At 31.8% G+C, this 19854-nt stretch overlaps 1 protein-coding gene across 2 annotated transcripts in view; it reads right to left on the bottom strand.

The window, feature by feature from the left end:
* Window positions 1-686: 686 nt before the first annotated feature.
* The window catches only part of LOC110028273 (probable RNA-binding protein 18), a 45902-nt gene continuing 26734 nt past the window's right edge, over window positions 687-19854 (bottom strand). The window contains exons 2-4 of one of the 2 annotated variants that reach the window (XM_020730050.1): window positions 1570-1657; window positions 1339-1465; window positions 687-1262 (exon numbers count right to left, since the gene is read on the bottom strand). In XM_020730050.1, coding sequence (XP_020585709.1) covers window positions 966-1262; window positions 1339-1465; window positions 1570-1631 — 486 coding nt within the window. In that variant the 5' untranslated portion in view covers window positions 1632-1657 and the 3' untranslated portion in view covers window positions 687-965. The remainder of the gene's footprint in view (window positions 1263-1338; window positions 1466-1569; window positions 1658-19854) is intronic. The other variant, XM_020730051.1, reaches the window with a different exon arrangement.

Below are 19854 nucleotides of genomic sequence, written 5' to 3'. Positions count from 1 at the left end.
CATCATGAAGCACCATGATGGATTTACCTTCTAAGTAACAATAACAAAGTTTACCTATGGAAATAATCATTAATATGAGCTCCTAAGCTGTTGAATTTTGGGCTTTTTGGAGGGGCAAAACCTTAATTCTATATCTTAATTTTATGGATATGATCATATTAATTTATGCATTTTTCACATTTTTTTAAAATTAAATTGCTCATGGTTGAAAGATCTCACAACTCAAATGTTTCCTTTGTAGCATCACTTACCATGCATGAAAGTGAACTTCATGATTCAAATCAAGTAAAAACATTTGGCTTAATAATTAAAATAAAATAAAATAAAGCAGGATAGCTTCACCATAATTAAAAACAAAAAGGGCACTAAATAATATTCATCCACATCTCACAAATTTAAAAATGGACATTTACATACATACCATCTAATTCCTATGTATTTACATATCTAACCCCTAAAGTTTGACTTTTACATTTTTATCATCCAAAATCTTTTATACTAAATAAAAAAAAAAATCAATATTTTAACTTTTAACTAGTGATATAGGCATTTTTATGCATAAGGTGACATGTAAAAATTGAAGTTTAGGTGTTAGATATGTAAATGCATAAGAATTGAATGGTATGTATGTAAATATTCCATTTAAAAATTCACGAAATGCATACAAAATCCAACTATTTGCACCAAATAAATTAAGGGGGAAAAAAAAACTTATGAAAAGAAAAGTGAGCAAATTCATGATGAGACTTGCCGTTGTACAAAATAGACATATCAGCAATGAATTGCAAACTAATCTTTGATCCTCCAACGGCTAACTTCAAATTTTCTCTTCGAAGCTAATTCATAACTACAATTTCATATGCATCTATTCTCGCAAAATATTCAACTGTATTGCCAGCAAAGTTGAACCAGTATTTCTTGAGCTGAATCAGCCCACGATCTCCTCTTAAACAATCAGTAATCAATCAATCTTCTTCTTTGACATCCCCGCGGCCAACATAAAAGCTTTCTGTCTTCAATTTCTTAGAACTGCATCCCTCCTGCTCCAAAGTTTTCAGTTTATTCTTGATTGCTGCAATTTTGGCACTTCTGCTCGTCTGACATGTTCCACTTCCTGAAGCAAAACATGACTTCTTAAGATTGAATGCGGTTTTCGGCAGATCCTTCGTATCCGAATGGTATTTCTCATCTGCATAACGAACAACCAAAGGGCGTCCGTAAGCCAACTTCCCATTCATCTCCGTCTTTGCAAGTTGAGCTTCCTGCATACTTACTTCAAAAACAAACATAAGATTGTTGAAGCTGTTAAATGAGAGATAAAGCGATGAAATAAATTACCTCTTTGGAACCGTATTGGATAAAAGCGTAACCACGCGGTTCGCCCTTCTTAGGACCTCGAGTGTGCCATAAGAAGTCTTCAGATATTATCTTACCAAAAGGAGAAAACATCTTGATCACATTGGCTCTGGATGTTTTGAAGTTCGAGAGTGTAATAATGGTGGTGAAAAGAATACTTAAAAAGTCTAAAAATAGAAGAGTATAATAGAAACTTTAGTTTATCTCTATTACTCTGTGATTCTTTGGTCCAGATTGCCGACATATAGCTTGCTTTCACACGTGTCATCAACCATATCTCGAGCACCTTGCGTTACAACTTCTGTCAATATCAGCATACTTAAAATACAAAATAAATGAAGATTAACTTAAAAAAGACACTCGAAAAGCACTGTCCTCATAAATTAATGGCACCAAACAGTTAAAAAAAGAAAGAAAACTTAAATGAATGTGAAAATGAAAAATATCAATAAATAATAATGCCAGGAGATCAAACAAGAATGGCATACAAATGTAGGGATAACATTAGAGCTAGAGGAAGATGGGTAACGAAAATTCCCCAAGGGCACTACAAGACAAAATGAATATTAAGTACAAGTTACTTTTGTAATATTGAATTATATTGATAAAGCTTTATAAATTTAACTGTTGGGCGATAAATAATTGAAAGAAGATGATGTCAATAAAGTTAAGATGGACAAAGTAAAGATACTATATTATAGATAATGGGCATAACATAAGTTGTAGATAAAATGATGAAAAATGAATATAGATATCAAGGGCATGTATCATAGAAGGTAGAAAATGAACACTATTAAAGCATATAGATAGAATAACTTCAAAAAGGAATATGACAAAATGGTAAAACTGAGTAGCCTAGTCGTAAAGTTTGTGTAAGAAAACTAGTGTCAACTAAAGAATAAACTACTTTGAAGTGCTGAATAATGAGCCATAAAATTGAGACACCAAGTAGTTATGATATGATGAGGCTAACGATGATGAGGATATATATCCCAGTAGTCTCAAATGCTTAAGTATAGATCAAATAGAATTGCAAATTACTAATCTCTCCCTTTATTACAAGCACAATTTTTGCTCTTTTAAAAAACATAGTATCCCAAAAGCTAATTTAATAAATAAATCAACCAACATCCTCTTAATAGGAATAAAAATATACATCAAGGTGACATATTTCTATGTAATGTAGAGATATCTCAAATCCATGTTCTGGGTCCTACAATAGAACTAAGATTCACTCACACTCACAATTTGGTATAATATTGTTGCTAGATAATAACGCTACCTCATTCCTTATGAATGAGAGATTTAAGGCATATTAGAAATCATTCCAGCTAGATAGCCTTCAATGAAGTTGAAGCATAGGTTAGATACTAGACATTCATGGTACATGGTGAAACACATGATTGTCTCTTGCTTTCAAGAGAAAGACCTGAAAAGTAAAAAGTAGTGTCTATCTTCGTCTCCCACATAATCAACATCAATGCACGATATTAATCATATTTTTCTCTATGATAGAGCAAAGCTGTATCTGACGTACCCATAAGATATCAAAAAATAATTTCATGGCTTGCCAATGAATTCTTCTAGAATGTTTTTCATAGCAAATGATTATCACCAAAAAAATAGAATAATATCAAGTAGTAGACACAGTATTATATATCGAACAACTAATAGCATTTCAATAAGGAATCACTGTATTTTCATAGCAAGTGATTAAACTTTGAATGCACCATCTTTGTAATGGAATGTTCAAGGTTTAGAGTTCTTTGTTCTTAATCACAAGCAAACAACCAATCCTAGGTGTGATAATCATCCTTATATTATTTTCAATCATTAATATATTAGCATGTTAACATTGTCATTGTCGGTCCCAAGCCCGGATGTGAAAAGTGAAGAGTTGTGTTATGTAGTCGACAACCAACGTAAAATTTATCGAAAAAATCATGACATGAGGTGTATGGTCTGAATACAATGAAAAGTATGCAAGGGCAGCTAAACCGGAACTCGTGTGTAGTGTCAAATAAGCAAGGGTTCCCACATTACGGATGAATGCAGGTAAAGAAGTTAGTACATGAAACTAAAATTAGGATAAAATCTTGGAATATAAGAACCCTCAATGGTAAATTAATGGAATTAATTGATAATATGATTCATAGAAAGATTAATATCTTATGTATTCAAGAAGCTAAATGGGTTAGAGAAAAGGATAAAAAGATTGATAACTTAGATTTTAAACTTTGATATTTTTGTAAGAGTTGCACTAGAAATGGTATAGGTGTAATTGTAGAAAATAGTTTGAAAGATAATGTTGTAAAAATTAATAGAGTTGGAGAAATTATAGCTCTTAAAATTGTTATTGATACTAAGATTTTTAATATTATAGGTGTGTATACTCCTCAAGTAAGTTGATATATAACCTAAAGATAAATTCTGGAATAACTTAGAAGACATAATACAAATGATATTTCTTGAGGAAAAAATATTTATTAGAGAAGATTTAAATGGACATGTCTGTAGAGTGATAGAAGATTTCAGAAATATTCATGGTGACTATAGTTTTGGAGTGACTAATGAAGAAAGTAATTATTTTAGATTTTGCTTTATCGTATGATTTTCTTATTACTAATACTTTATTCAAGAAAAAAGATGAGTATTTTATTACTTATAAGAATGAAACTCATAAAACACAAATTAATTATTTTCTTATGAGAAGAAATCGACGTGATTGTAAAGATTGTAAGGTCATTCCAAATAAGGAGTTAAGCATCAAACATCGATTATTAATTCTAAATTTTAAGATGAAGAGTTGTAAAATAAAGACTATTAGTAGTCATCATCATAGAATTAGATGGGGGAATCTAAAAGACACAAATAAAATTATTTTTATGAGTAAAATTCAAGCTTTTAAAATTTGAGATATTTATGAAGAAACAAATGCTATCTAAGAAAAAGTAACAAACACTATTAAACAAGTAGCAAAAGATGTACTTGGAGAATCAAAAGAAAAAGTTTCAATAAATAAAAATAGTTGGTGGTAGAATAATAATGTGTAAGAAAAGAAAAAATACAATAAGTTATGCTATAAAAATTGATTTAAATGTAAAAGCTTAGAGAATTGGAAAAAATATCAGAAGACTCGTAGGGAGTCTAAAAGAACAATCTGTGATAATAAAAATTCTGCTTTTAGTGATTTGTATAATTAATTAGAAACCAAGAAGAGTGAAAAATATATGTATAAACTAGTCAAACAAAGAGAAAAGAAAAGTAAAGATTTAACTCAAGTAAAATATATTAAAGATGAAAATCAAAAAGTGTTCTCCTTAGAAAAAAATATTCAACATAGGAGGGTGAGTTATTTTACAAAAAAATTTAATGAAGTTTTTGAAAATATAATCGACCTCAGTGATCTTAAAATCATCACATTTTCATTTTTACCGTCGCATTTGTAAAAAAGAAGTTGATGAGGCTTTAAAGAAAATCAAGGGTAGAAAGTCTATAGAACCTAATGATATCCCAATTGAAGTGTGAAAATATTTAGGAGATTTGAGAGTTTCTTGGCTTATTAAACTCTTTAATATTATTTTAAAAACCAAAAAATAAGTCTGAGGAGTGGAGGAAGATTATTTTGGTCCTCATTTTTAAGAATAAAGGGGATGCACAAGAGTGTGCAAATTATAGAGAAATTAATTTGACGTGTCATACTTTAAAATTATGGGAGAGGGTAATTGAACATAGGATAAGACGTATTACAAAGATTTCTCATAATCAATTGGGATTTATGTTGGGCAGATCTACTATGGAAGCTATACATTTATTGAGAGGTTTGATGGAGAAGTTCAGAGATAATAAGGAAGATCTACATTTGATTTTTATTGGTTTAGAAAAAGCTTCCGATAAGGTTCCATGAGATATCCTTTGGAGAGTTCTTGAGAAGAAATGTGTTGATATGACTTATATTCAACTCATTAAAGATATGTATACTAGAGTTGTTACTTGTGTTCGAACTGAAAGAGAATTGACCAAATATTTTCCTATTTCAGTTGGATTACATCAGGAATCGACTTTAAGCCCATATATTTTTGCTTTAGCTATGGATGGTCTTACTGGACATTTACAGGAGGATGTGCCTTGGTGTATGCTTTTTGTTGATGATAAGACGAGAGAAAAAGCCCAAGAAAAACTTGAATTATGGCAGTCTACATTGGAGTCTAAAGGCCTTCATTTGAGTGAAACTAAAATTGAATACATGGAATGTAATTTTAGTAGTAGTAGCTCTAGTTATAGAAGTGTAACTTTGGGCGATCAAATTATTAAAAGGTTTGAACGATTTAGATATATCGGGTTTGTTGTTTGAAGCAATAGTGATATAGATGGGGGCGTTAAAAGTAGAATTCAAGTTGGTTGGTTGAAGTGGAGGAATGCTTCGGGTCTTTTGTGTGATAGAAAAGTACCGCTTAGACGGAAAGAAAAATTTTATAAGATATTGCTGAGAGCTACAGTGCTCTATGGCGCTGAATGTTGGCCTTTAAATGAGAAGCGTAATACTAAGTAAAGTGTTGCCGAGATGAGAATGATTAGGTGGATGAGTGGCTTTACACTTAGAGACAAAATGCGAAATGAATATATCCGTGATAGGATTGGTGTAGCTCTAGTGACGAACAAAATTAAAGAGAGTCATTTTAGATGGTTTGGTCACATTAAACTTCGACCATCTAATGACCCGATTAAGAGAGTAGATGTTTTAGATTCGACTTTTATTAAGAAAGACAAAGTTAGACCTAGGAAGACTTGGGCTTTTTGTATACAAAATGATCTTAATTTATTAGAACTAAATGAAAATATGATACTAAATAGGACGCAATGGAGAAAAAGGATTCATGTGGCCGACCCCACGTAGTGGGATTAAGGCTTTGTTGTTGTTGTTGTTGTTGTTGTTGTATTAATATATTAGCATGTAAGGGCAAGATCATAAAGCTTTTATTAGACCATTTGACATATATATAATGACCAATTTCACCACATTTCAACGCCTATAGAGATAATAGCCTAACGAAAGGTGCAAGTCTAATTCCATAAAATTTTTTCACCCATTAATAAAAGATCTAAATTTGTGAACTTTGTACAAATTTTCATTGGTTATAAAACCAATGGGTTGATCCATATAAATTTCTACATTCAGCCATTAAAATAATATTGTTTTAACATCTATATGAAAAAACTCTAAATCTAAATAATGCAACTAAGGCTAAAATAAGGTGAATTGAATCAATTATCAACATAGAGAAAAAATTATTTAATAGTCCTAATTGGGTATAACCTTTCACCAGCAAGCATGGTTCACATTTCTCAAACATGCCATCAACCTTATAGTTAAATTTTAAGATCAGCTTTTAAAATACCGAGTCATCGAGATAAAATGGGAATGCACATAAGTATTTTATTTAAATTTGAAACCGAAAGCATCCAATCATTATATATTAACTTATTTAAACACTAAGATCATTTGATTCATCAAATAATAGAATATTCCGATTAAGCCCTCCTACAAATATTGACGATTTAAGAATGGTTATTTATATCCCTATCATTGTAAATGATGGTAAGAGTTCTTCATATTCATTCGGCTCATAAATTATGATCCCCTTTTATCCCCGATAAAGAATTCATCCCCAAGGATTGTATAACACTTTGATCCAATTCAACCATTCACCCATTTGATTATAATCCATGCATTCAACATTTTTTTGAGTTTTGATAATGACATGCTTGATTGCATGTGAGCTTAATTTTTCATATTTATAAGTACTACAATGATATCCTCACGCAGGGTCCTGAGCTAAAGACTAACCTCCAAGAAACGAGGATTTGTCAAGTTGATTTCATTGCTTGCAAGAAGATTTGATTAAACAAATGTTATTTGAAGATTAACTCGCTTGAACAATTTTTAACATGTCAAGAAACCTTCATCAAGCTAAAGATGCTTGGGGTGAAAAGAATTTGTTGAATTTCTCTCTTTCACAGTGGGGGACCAATCACGCTAATCATACAAAGAGCTTAAGGCAAATGGATCAAAGTGCTGGATCAATTTTTCTATGGCCCGCAAATTGCAACCTATATGCTTCCCATTACGGGTCATTGGCCAATTCTTAATTGTTCCCATCATTTTTTTGATTTATTTTTATTTTTTAATGTTTATTTAAGATGCATATATTCACCACCTCTTGTGTAAAGAAATAACAATAAAAATTTGTAAGATTTTTTACTCAATATTTATTTTCTAAAAGATATCCGAGTGAGATTAGGACTTATTTCCAACATTTGTTCTTTTTCTCTAAGATTAGGATTTCCCACTTCCAATCTCAATCCACTTGTTAGATTCTCCTTCTCTTCACTATGTTTGAGTTCTATGACTTTACCTCAAAGGAATCAAACTATAATTAATGGTGGAAACTAGGCCATAGAAGAACTCTAAGTAGTTCAAGCATCTAATCACTTGAGTGATAAAAATTATCTTAAATGATTCAAAATCGTAAAAATCTTTTTTTTTAAGGAAATATTTAACACCATGGAGATCTACCTCCATTACATAAGTATCAATTCTATAATCATAAAATGATTATGCAACACCATGCTATAGAAGAAAAATTGACCATTTTAGTTCCTCTCCACTGCAAAAATGATTTGGGATGCAGTTAAATAAACACGCTTTAAAAGTGAAAAATGCTAAACTTATCAACAAAATTAGAACAAAGCTCACATTATGAAATAGAGTAATTTTTTTGTCATTGAATAATTTAATGCCATAAAAGTTTATTGATTGGAGTTGTACTACTGGCAATATCTCAAAATGTTATATTGTGATGGTACAATGCTCCTTAAAATCTGTCATTACAGCTTTTGAATCCTAATACGAAAAATTTTTTGTTGTACGAATTTCTCCAGTAAACAAAAATTTTCTTCCAGTGACAATCTTTGGTGCAATTATTGCAAAAATAATGACACATCAAAGACAAATATTAAGAACCCCATAACAAGCCCTAAATATTGAAGAAATAAAGAATAAAATAATATATATATATATAGACGAAACCGCCGGTGATGGGTCGTCGTAACCCTAGCAAACGAAACAGCCTCCACTGACGCTCGCTCGCTCGCGTTCGTCAATCTCCTCTGCGATTGTCGTCTCATCCTTCGCGCCCAGCGACGCAAGGCTTCCGTTTCTTCGTCGTCTCCTCCTGCGCCCGCTTCGGTTTCATCGTCGTCCTTTCGCGCCCAGTGAAGAAACCGCGACGTCTTCCAGCTTCTGCGGTTTTGTCATTTCCTCCGCGCCATTTCTGTGGTTCGTTTTTCCTGCCTCGTCTAGCAACGGTGTGCTGAGATTGCCGCTGCGGTTTCAACATCTGCGGTTCGTCTTCTGTGCAGCTTCGCCCTGGCTGGTCCTTTTTCGCCCTCGTCCCGACTTGCGCGGCTTTTCTTTGTTGTGATGGAGCTTCCTCCTTCGGTTGAGCCCGGTAAAACCTCTTTTGCCCACATTGTGGGTAATCCTCAGAGGGAGACGATGGTTGTCTTCCCCTCAAGTTAGAAGGAGAATCGTGATGGTACAGATGACTGTTCTTTTATTAAAAATGCAAGCAAGAAGAGTGGGAAGGCAACACTATTTTTCTGAGTCAGAAATTTCAACCTTGACTGACAAATTCAAATTTGCTCTCATTGGGAATTTTCAGTGGGGACACCCAGCTATGGAAGTTATCAGGAAAAGTTTTGATGACCTCAAATTAGAGAAAAGTAGAAAGTGTGGCTCATAGATAGGAGACATGTTTTGATTCAGTTAACCGTGCCTGAAGACTACACTCATATTTTCTCCAAAAAATATCTTAACATTGCTGGTAAACCAATGAAGTTACTCAAGTTGTCTCCTGATTTTGACCCCAATCATGAACCTCCTACTGTACCGATATGGTTTAGTCGATCTGGTCTCAGACTGCATTTTTTTCCTCATCAAGTTTTCTACTCTATTAGTGTCATACTTGGGACCCTATGAAGCTAGATCTACCCACTTTCAACTTTACCAGACTTTCTGTGGCCAAAATACTTGTGGAAAGAGATATTACTTTGCCTAATGTTACCAAAGTCTGGTTGGGCAAAATACATAATGGATATTGGCAACAAATTATCATGAGCATAGACTTTCTTATTGTTCTCATTGTTCTTATTGTTCTATTGTTCTCATTGTAAGATGTTTGAGCATACTCTTGATAAATGTCATAAGCTTCACCCTAATTTGAAATCTAAATATCAAGTGAATAAGGATGGTTCTAAGGATACATCTGTACCACCTGGAGAGAAAACTACCACAGGACATATTTTGGTGTCTGATTCTATTGCCCCTGTCATTACTGTTACTGCGAGTGATGTGATGCTGACACCTTCAAACCCCATAGAAAACAATATTGATGGACTATTACCTACAAATGATGATGTTCAAACTGATAATCAGAAGAGCCTCATAGCTCCACTTCTTCAGGAAGTATCCGGTGTGGAGGCAACTCATACTTCACATATACTAGAACCTATTGTGGGTACTACGGTTGGTATTCCTTCTGCTTCAGCTCTACCACCCCATCAGACTGATTCTTGGGACAATCTTCGGAAGAGGAATGTCAGGTCTATTCCAGGAGGAAGAAGAAGAATGGAGACCGACTCCAACTGGGAGCATATTGGATGATATATTGGTTACTACTGACAATGACAATCATCTTAACAACTTATTAGTTTGCTCCTTCTCTAAAACTAGAGGCAGAGGCAAGACCAAATTGGGTCGCTCTCTAGCCACCTGATACTATGTATTTCGACACTGTTAGGTTTTTTATTTTAGTATTTAATGTATTTTCTGTTTTTCTAGTTTTGAAACCTTTTGTGATTTTTTTTGTGGACAGAGTGTCATGTTTGGGCCCTCCCACACATTGTATCTGTATCTTTTTTTCTATTTAATATATTAGCCTTTTTTGGGTTTTCAATATATATATATATATAGGACTACCTAATAGAGTCATAAGGTCATACAAAAAATTCAAAAATAAAATTCTCAATTCCTTACAAAAATCATCCAGATCTTGCTCTCTTATTCAGAATAATATGACTTTTGCTTATGTTTTTAGTGCATCAAATAATTCTTTCCTTCCGTGGATTCTGAATTTAAAGGCCATTAATTATATGAAAAACTTTCTCAACATATTTTAAATTTACAAACCATATCCCAGCAATAAAGAAAGAAAAATTGCATATGAGTCCATAAAACATGTTTGAAGACAAAAAGACATCTCAAGTACTCCTAAGATAACCCTCAATAATATATTGTACCTTTCACATAGTGCAGTTAACATTTTTTCCATCCATAAATTTATCAAAAAAAAAACCTAACTATAAAGTCATCTTCTTTATTAATCATTATGTTTTTCAAGATCTCAATATAAAAATACGATCGAGAAAACTAAGGAAAATGATGGGTGACACTTTCTTGAGAACCAAGATTAGCTACCATGCTCATTGAACCCTCAAACCATCAACATCATCTGAACACACCATTATAAATTAGGACAACAGACTTTTAAAAATATTAAATATATTTTTCATTCTTCTTTCATAAATATAAACGTTAAATATTTTCTTTATGAAACTTATAAAATTGTTAAATATTGTGTTTTCATTCCTCAAATTAACTTTAAATCTTCTAATTATTTTGTGTTGATTCATTCTAATACTTGAGGAGCCTCTGAAATTCAAAATATTCCTAAAGTCATTAATTTTATTATTTTTATGATGACTGCACTCAAATAACACAAATATACTTAATTAAATAATCCATAATGGATTCAATTCTAACATTAATTTTTTATAAACTGATAAATAACATGATTATTTTAATTACATATTTCATTCTTCTTTAAACAAGATTGAATTATTCACTACTCTCCTCATCTTGAAACTTCTCAATAAAATGAAGTATAGAAAGAAAAAATCACCGCCTTTTAGAGGTCACAATAATATTTTTTTCATCCGCAATAAAAATTTAAATAATGGGGAAAGAAACTATTCTAAGGCTACCTATTTAATAAATAAAATTCCCTCTAAAAAGTAATTGATTCAAAATATCATTAAAATCATTAGGCAGAGTAATTTCCTACAAAAAAAACTTCTTAAAAATCTCTTCTATGAATGCATTGCCTATAATCATATTCATGACTAATATAAGCGAAAACATGATCCAAGAACCCTAAAGTATTTATTGGATACTCTGGAACACGAAATGGGTATGTGTTATTATTTACCTGCAAAAAAATTTTCCCTCAATAGATATCACTTTCGATGAAACTCATAGTTTCTTCACCCAAACTTATTTTCAATAGAGAATTATCAATTTAAAGATAAATTTAATGATTTTTTTCATCTTAGACATTTTTGTGACTCAAAATCCTACAAATACAAGTCTTATGTCAATTATAACTCGTTTGTGCTATACAAGAATGAAAGAGCCATGCTACGATCTTCAACAAATCTAGGACCAGAATCATTATAAGTTAACACAGAACAATCTAATACTATTCCTTTATATCTTTGATATTTTTCAGCAAGAAATCTAGGACCAAAATCATTATAAGTTTACACAAATGAAAGAACAATCAAAATTTAACTCTTATATTTTTCATCTTAGACATTTTTGTGAGTTAACAATCAAAAATGTCCAAGATGAAAAATCAAAATTTAATGATATTTTTCATCTTAGACATTTTTGTGACTCAAAATCCTACAAATACAAGTCTTATTCCAATTATAACTTGTTTGTGCTATACAAGAATGAAAGAACCATGCTACGATCTCCAACAAATCTAGGACCAAAATCATTATAAGTTAACACAGAACAATCTAATACTATTCCTTTATATCCCATGTCTCAGTAGATTTCCATCCTACCTCTCATAAAGCCTCTCCAACAAACATCAACACTAACTATTTTCATTCCATAAACACTATTTGAAACATTTGAAAATAAAAATTAAAAGGAAACCATGAGAGAAAGATAAATAGTTTAGAAAAAAAAAAAGTTATACAAGAGAGATCTTTGAATTGCCAAAAAAAAAATAATAATAAATACAAATAAATTTTCATGATTAAATACAAAGCAGAAGGAAGCCTTAAAGTTACAAAATAAGATTGATAATAAAAAAAAAATACAATCAATGGGATTAATTATCAAGCTACATTTGCTCATATTGTAAAAATGAACATTAATAGCATCATGATATTATTTGAAATGAATTATAAGTGGTCTATACAACAATGTGATATAAAAAATGATTTCCTACATGGGGATATTGAAGAAGTGGTTTATATGGATTCACCAACAAAATTAAATATTCACCATTCATAAATAGCTATTTAAAAAAGAATTACATATGTAGATTAAAAAATATTACATGGGCTGAAACAATCCCTAAGAGCTTGATTTGACAAATTTGCAAAAGTTAAGGTGGGAGCTGGCTACAAACAAAACCAAAAAGATCATACGCTCTTCATAAAATACTCCCCTAATGATAAAATTACAAGCTTTATTATAAATAATGATGATATAATTGTTATAGAGGATGGCAAACAAAAAAAAAGCCTTTAAGAAAACTCACTGAAGTATTCAAAATATAAAAGCTAAACAGACTCAAATATTTCTTTGATATAGAAGTGCAATTTGAACGATGGATATTTTTCTACAAACAATAATATTTTATATACCTGCTGAAAGATACCAAGATAACAGAATACAAGCAATGTGAATCTCTAATTGAACCAAGATAAAAATTGAATCTTGATAAAGAATGAAAAAAGCTAGATATGATATGTTATACTTATCCCACACACATTTTGACATCTCATTCATAGCAAGTCTAATTAGCTAATTCATACACAACCAAAGAGTAAACCTTCAAAACACCAATATAAATCTTAGATATCTTAAATAAAACTAAGAAAAAAATCAACATAAAAAAGAATGATAACCTACAAAATGAAGAATACATAAATGCAAGCAATGTTGGATCTCTGATAGATAGAGCGCCACTTTAAGAGATAATACATTCTTAAGAGGAAACCTCATAACTTGAAAAAGGAAAAAATAGCATGTGGTTACAAAAATAAGTGTTGAAGTTAAGTTTAGAGTCATTGCTCAAGAGATCTAAAACTTTATGGATCAAAATCAAATTAAATGTTTTAAAAATTAAATGGATATAATCTATAAAAATATATTGTGACAAAAAATTATCAACATTAAACACAATATAATACAATATGATCATACCAAGCATATTGAAGTTAATAGCAACTTCTCTGAATCTATAAAGAATCAACTGGCCAACAGATTTAGTAAAAGACTGTAACCTCACATTAAACAATATTGTTAATAAATTTGGAATTATAGGATCTAAGGGATGTGAACTTCTCTCTCTTTCATAGTGAGGTCTACTCACTCTCAAATCATAGCAAAGAGCTTAGGGCACATAGATTAAAGCTTTGAACCATTGGATTAATTTTTTATGGCTCTCAGATTGCAATATGGGTGCTTTCTTTAGGGTCTAGCCTCTTCTTAATTCCACTCCCTGCATTTCTTGGTTTATTCCTAGTTTAATGCCTCTTAGAGATACATATGCATCCCTCATTGCACAAAGGAAGGGCAATCAAAAGTCGTAAGAGTTGCCTTCATTGTTCTATCAATAAGATTTACCACATGCTAAATTTATGATAAAATAAAACAAAATGAGGACCCAAAACAGCACAACCTTATTCAGGATGAAAAAATGGGCTGAACAATCTCTAAAATAATCACACCAAAAGAAAAAATACACATATACATCATCTCACCATATAGAAATGTGGCAAACGTTGATTAAAAGTTAAGAAGATGAGCTCCAAAAAGCAGAAACGCTATAAATGCAAGAAAGGTTACAAGATTAGGAATCATGAATACTTAAATGGAAGTTTGTGTATTAAATTGGAGGATTCCATTCAGATACGGTTGTAGATATTAGAAAACCACTCACCTATAGGGATACAATCCAAACTGATCAATTATGGATCACCCTTTCTTTGCATGTGCTTTTAATCTCCTACTCATAACACCCCACCCCAACCACTTTTTCTTTTTAGGAGAAGATTCAATATCATGAATCAAATCATTCATTGCTCTTAGTTGTAAGTACTTTTGGAAGGCAAATGAGAATATGCATTAAAAAGATTTCCCTTGAATAATATAAGGAACCAAAAAGAGTTTATATCTTCCATAATTGAGGTTTTTCACCATGACACAGTATCGATCGTTCATTAAATCATGGATGTGATCAAGTGCATTGGCATTGAGGAGATTCATGATTCGTTTGACTGTAGTTTATCTCATATGACCAACTTGGTTAATCACAATCAAAGCCTAGCAATAAGATCAGACAAAAAACATGTTTCCTTCTTCGTGCAATTTTATATAGGAAGTCAACAGTGAGCAACTCATTATTAGTGAGCCCTAATTATAGCCTGAAAGTGTACCATCGAAGAGTAAATTTGACGCAAGGATGATAAATTCATTGAATTCAACATCAAGGTTTGATGAGAAAAAGCTCAAGCTCTATTGAGGTTCCAAAGAAGCTTTCAGAGTTATGGTAAGAAATCAATAGATTTTATATTTTTAGTCACTACAATACTGAATGATGGTTTATGGTACACAATCATTTGAAGATGCTAGTAAACTTATGCATTTTTACCAAGAAGCTCTCTCCACCAGCCACCATCTCATTAGAATTTGGTCTCCAAGATTAGCTTGCACTTGTTTACTTTCTCTCTTCCTATCAATTATGATCAACAGTATTAATGAGTATTATTTTAATAACAACCTTAGATTTATATCGAAGGGAAAAAGAATTAGCATTTAGCAAGAGCTTTACTTTAACTTGTAATCAGTAATTTTTATGTGGATGAAGAAAATATAATACCTTGCCAGAATTTTAAAAAAATGCTTTTAGTTCCCTTGTAGATATCTTCCAGGGCTTAATTTAAGATAAGGGCCACTATATTTGACGTATGATAGTAGGAAATTAAACTGAAATTAGAACAAATAGATTGAAACTAGAAGTATAATACCCAAATTTGGTTAATTCATGTACAATCCTGACCAATTTAAAATATAACCAATTTTTTACATCTCCCCAAACGCATCCAAATAATTTTCTAAAAATTTTATATTTTATAACGATCAAATTGATATATATCACTATACATAAATTATGGATATATTTTGAGTTGTAAAAATTTTGAAATAAAAACATAATTAAATATGTAATTAACTAATTCTAATCCCTGTTAATCATATTGTTACTATAGCAATTACATTTTACGCGACATGTTGTATCGGGATGTGCTTTTGGATGTGGTCGAGATTAAGCTTTAACTAAAATATTATTGAAATTTTAGAAAGTTTTATTTTTAAGTATCTTTCTTGTTAGTATTTCCTATCTTTGGAACCCCTTATTGTTGGTAAGATGTAATTTCTATTTTCTGATTTTAGCATGGGGATTTTATGGCTTGCCTAATTTCGTAGTTTCCCCCTATTTATCTTGTAACATTTCCTATGAAAAATAAGAGGAAAAACTCTTATTTTCTACTCCCAAAAACTCCATGGTAACTAAACTAGGGTTCACACACTAGAGGCGGTGACGATGAACTTTGAAGCTTCGGCTTTCTCCCGAGTTGTGACCAAAGCTTAAATTTTTTTCCCACTTTGGCAACGTGAGGGCAATCGTAACCTAGCATGCCTAAAGCATTCTAAGACACGACTGTAACCTTTCAAAGGGTTTGAAGAAACAATCAAGGTTGTTAGAGGGCGTGAATCAAACTCACGACAAAAGCGTTTGAAGACTCAAACATAAGGCACATAACCTGGAGATCCCAAATACACAATCATGAGGACTTGTGTGAAGTAGAAGCTCACCAAAGTCCGCTTGTAACCTTTCTCCTGTGTAGCTGCTGCTTGAGCATTTTTCCCCGCTACTCTTCATCTTTTTTCTCTGATTTTGGAACCAAGTCATCCTCTTACTCTGATTTTGAGACTGTCGTATAAGTCAGCAATAATGAACGGAGTCCAAAAAAATTATACCTCCTCAATCGGCTCCAATAATTTTGAAATCACTTCGCCTTGCCCTACAATGCCCTTCATGTCTGTATTGGCCGAGTATTATACCCAGAATTCACCCCCTTACCTCATAGTTATAAAATTCAATGGGAACAACTATCTTGAGTGGGCTCAATCCACAAAATTGGCAATCGACGATAGTGGAAAATAAGATATTTAACTGGAGAAAGTTCAAAACTTACTATTGGTGAACTGAATTTGAAAAAGTGACGGTCTGAAAACTCCCTGGAAACGATCATAAGGAAGCCATATCTATTTCTTCCCACTACTCGGGATATTTAGGAGGCCGTTCAAGATTTTTATTTAGAACTGGAGAATTCATCATAAATTTTTAGTTGAAAACACAACTTTAGAAATCCAAACAAAAATAATCGTGATGCTACTACATATTACAATGAGTTGGCAATAATGTGGAAAGAGTTCGATCAATATTATTAAGATATTTGAGAAAAATTGAATGAATATGCTCATCATAAGAAAAGAGAAGAAAAAGACCAAGTCTGCATGTTATTAGACGGATTTAATCGGAGTTTAGAAGACGCCTGAGGTCGCGTCCTCGGTAGAACACATCTACACTCCATTAGAGAAGTTTTTTTTTTGAAATTAGACGTGGATGGTCAAGAAGAAAAATTATGTTGAGCAACACTAAACCATCTTATAATATCGAATAGGAGAACTTAGTCTTTGTGTCAAAACAGGTTGAAACTAACAAATAAAGACGTAAGAAACTATGGTGCAAACATTGCAAAAAATCATGACATGTGAATGAAACATGTTAGAAGCTTCATGATAAAATTGCAAATTAGAAATCAAAATCTAAGTGTGAAGAACAAACTTAACAAGCTATTACTGAAGAAATGCAGTTACTTTCACAAGAACAATTAAAGCAATTGAAAAAATGTTTTAATTTCTAAAATTATCTTTGACTCTATCTTGCTCTTTAGTACAAAAAGAGTAACTCATTAGCCACTACATTGATGAGTATTCCTCCTAATTTTAGTCATTCTTAGATAATTAATTCTGGCGCAATTGACTATATGACTGATTGTCATAAATTATTTTTCTCCTATATACCATGTGCAAGCAAAAAAAAAAGTCAAAATTGTCTATTGTTCCCTCTTGGTATTTGTCGGGATATGAACTATCAAAATCACCTCGCTAATACTTCGCAATGTCTCCATGTTTCCAATTTGTAATGTAATTTATTGTCCACTAGTAAAACTATTGCTACTAATTCTTATAATTATTGTTGTGAATTTCAAAAATTGACCACAAGGAGAATGATTGACAATGCTAAGAAAAATAACTTATTATTATTTTAATGATGGACTTGACTCGAATAAGCATTATCACAATACTGGTTTAAGTTCGATTTTATTCCCAAAGATAATGATATTATATTGTGGCATTATATGGTAGGTTATCCTAGTTTTCTGTATTTAAACTATTTGTTTCGAAATAAAAATGTATTGTTATTTCAAAAGTTTATAAGTTTGCTAAACAACATCTTGCATCCTTTTATTCTCAAACCTACAAAACTATCACACCATTTATGCGAATTCATATTGATATATAAGGTCCTTATAAAAATCTGACATATTTTAGAAAAAATGGTTTTTAACGTTTATTGATGATTACATTAGGTTAAGTTGAGTTTATTTAATGAAAAAAATCTGAAGTAGAAAAATTTTTCAAAACTTTTTACACACTGATACAAACACAATTTCAAAAAACAGTTAAAATATTATTGAGTTATAATGGCCAAGAATATTTCAAAAATGCTTTGAGTTAATTTTGTCTCTAAAAAAGAATATTCATCAAAGCTCTTGTATCGACACTCCACAACAAAATGATGTGGCTAAAAGAAAAAACAAATATTTGTTGAAAGTAGTTCCCCAATCAAGTGCCAAAATATCTGTAGGGCAAAGTTGCTTTTATCACTATATTTCTCGTAAATAGAACGTTCAATAAAGTTCTAAATTTTGAAACATCTTCTAATGTGTTTTAAAAAAACTACATAACAAATCGGCACTGATTGTCTTTACCTCTAAAGATATTTGAGTATATTGTTTTCATTCGCATTCAGAATCAGAATCAAGAACTTGACCTTAGAGCAAAAAAAAAATGTGTTTGTTGGTTATGCTCCTAACCAAAAGAAATATAAATATTTTGATTCTAATTCTAAAAAATGATTGCTACCATAATTGCCATTTTTTAAAAAAACTACAGCCATCCTTTTCTTCTCATCTGTAGGGGGCAAAACAAAAACTCAATTACTAGTCTTTAAGATCTTCAAACCATGGACTCACAAAATACCTTCCCAACCTTGATCGTTCACCCTAAAAATCAAGTTATATTATATCAAGGGAAAGTGGGTCAAGTTTTTTAGATACCAAAGACAATTCAGGTCTCTCTATAGTGTCATCTCATGATGTTCATAACAAAAAAGAAATAAGAAAAAGAACAATGACATTGGTACAATATGATATTGTCAACTCGCGACAAAGAACAACTCAAAAGAAAGAGTATGAATCTTTAGCACTGCCATAAATTTGCGAACCCTCCGGGTAATATCGCCAATCATTTACCCCATGCTCAGTTTACTTCATTTTTAAGATCTAAATCTTCTAGTCATGAGCCTAAGGCTAACACCAATCCTAAGTCTAATGAGTTTAGTCTTTCCATGATTACTTGTAAAGAGGAAACAAGTTAGGGCTCCTTGTGCTTGTCGGCGTTTAAAAAAGGGGGGGAGTTACGTTTGGGGGTCGCCCGTAAGAAGCTGTCGGTCGCCGGAATCGAAATCCCGTCACCCGCTTCGGAAGGACTTTTTAATTTACATATATATATATAATTTTAGAAAAATACGAAATCAAACTGACCTCATATTTTTCACAGTTTAAATGAAAGAGCGCTCTACCTCAAATCCTGTATCTACCCCGAAGAATAAACACAAGACCTGAGGATGAAGCTCGATCAAATAAACTAAGAAAGATATGACGTCCGTTTGGGTCTGCGAAACCATTTTATTTGCCGACAAGTTCCCCTATTTAATACAAAGAATTAAATAGGGTTTATTTTAAGCTGGGTTCGGAAAAGCTCCCTATAAGGGCAAGCCCCTATAGTTAATTACATCTTAAATGACCGAAGTCACCTAAGAAAACTCTCGATAAAAATCAGGGGATAATGTCTTCAAAGAGGTCAAAAGGATAGGACTTTACAACGAAATCAGACGAAAAAGGTGTGAAGCTCCCTATAAGAGCAAGCCCCTATAGTTAATT

The sequence above is a fragment of the Phalaenopsis equestris genome, unplaced genomic scaffold (assembly GCF_001263595.1).
Source record: "Phalaenopsis equestris unplaced genomic scaffold, ASM126359v1 Scaffold000507, whole genome shotgun sequence".
In the NCBI taxonomy this organism is placed as follows: domain Eukaryota; kingdom Viridiplantae; phylum Streptophyta; class Magnoliopsida; order Asparagales; family Orchidaceae; genus Phalaenopsis; species Phalaenopsis equestris.
The sequence above is the reverse complement of the archived record's forward strand: the minus strand, read 5'-3'. Positions and strand labels throughout refer to the sequence as shown.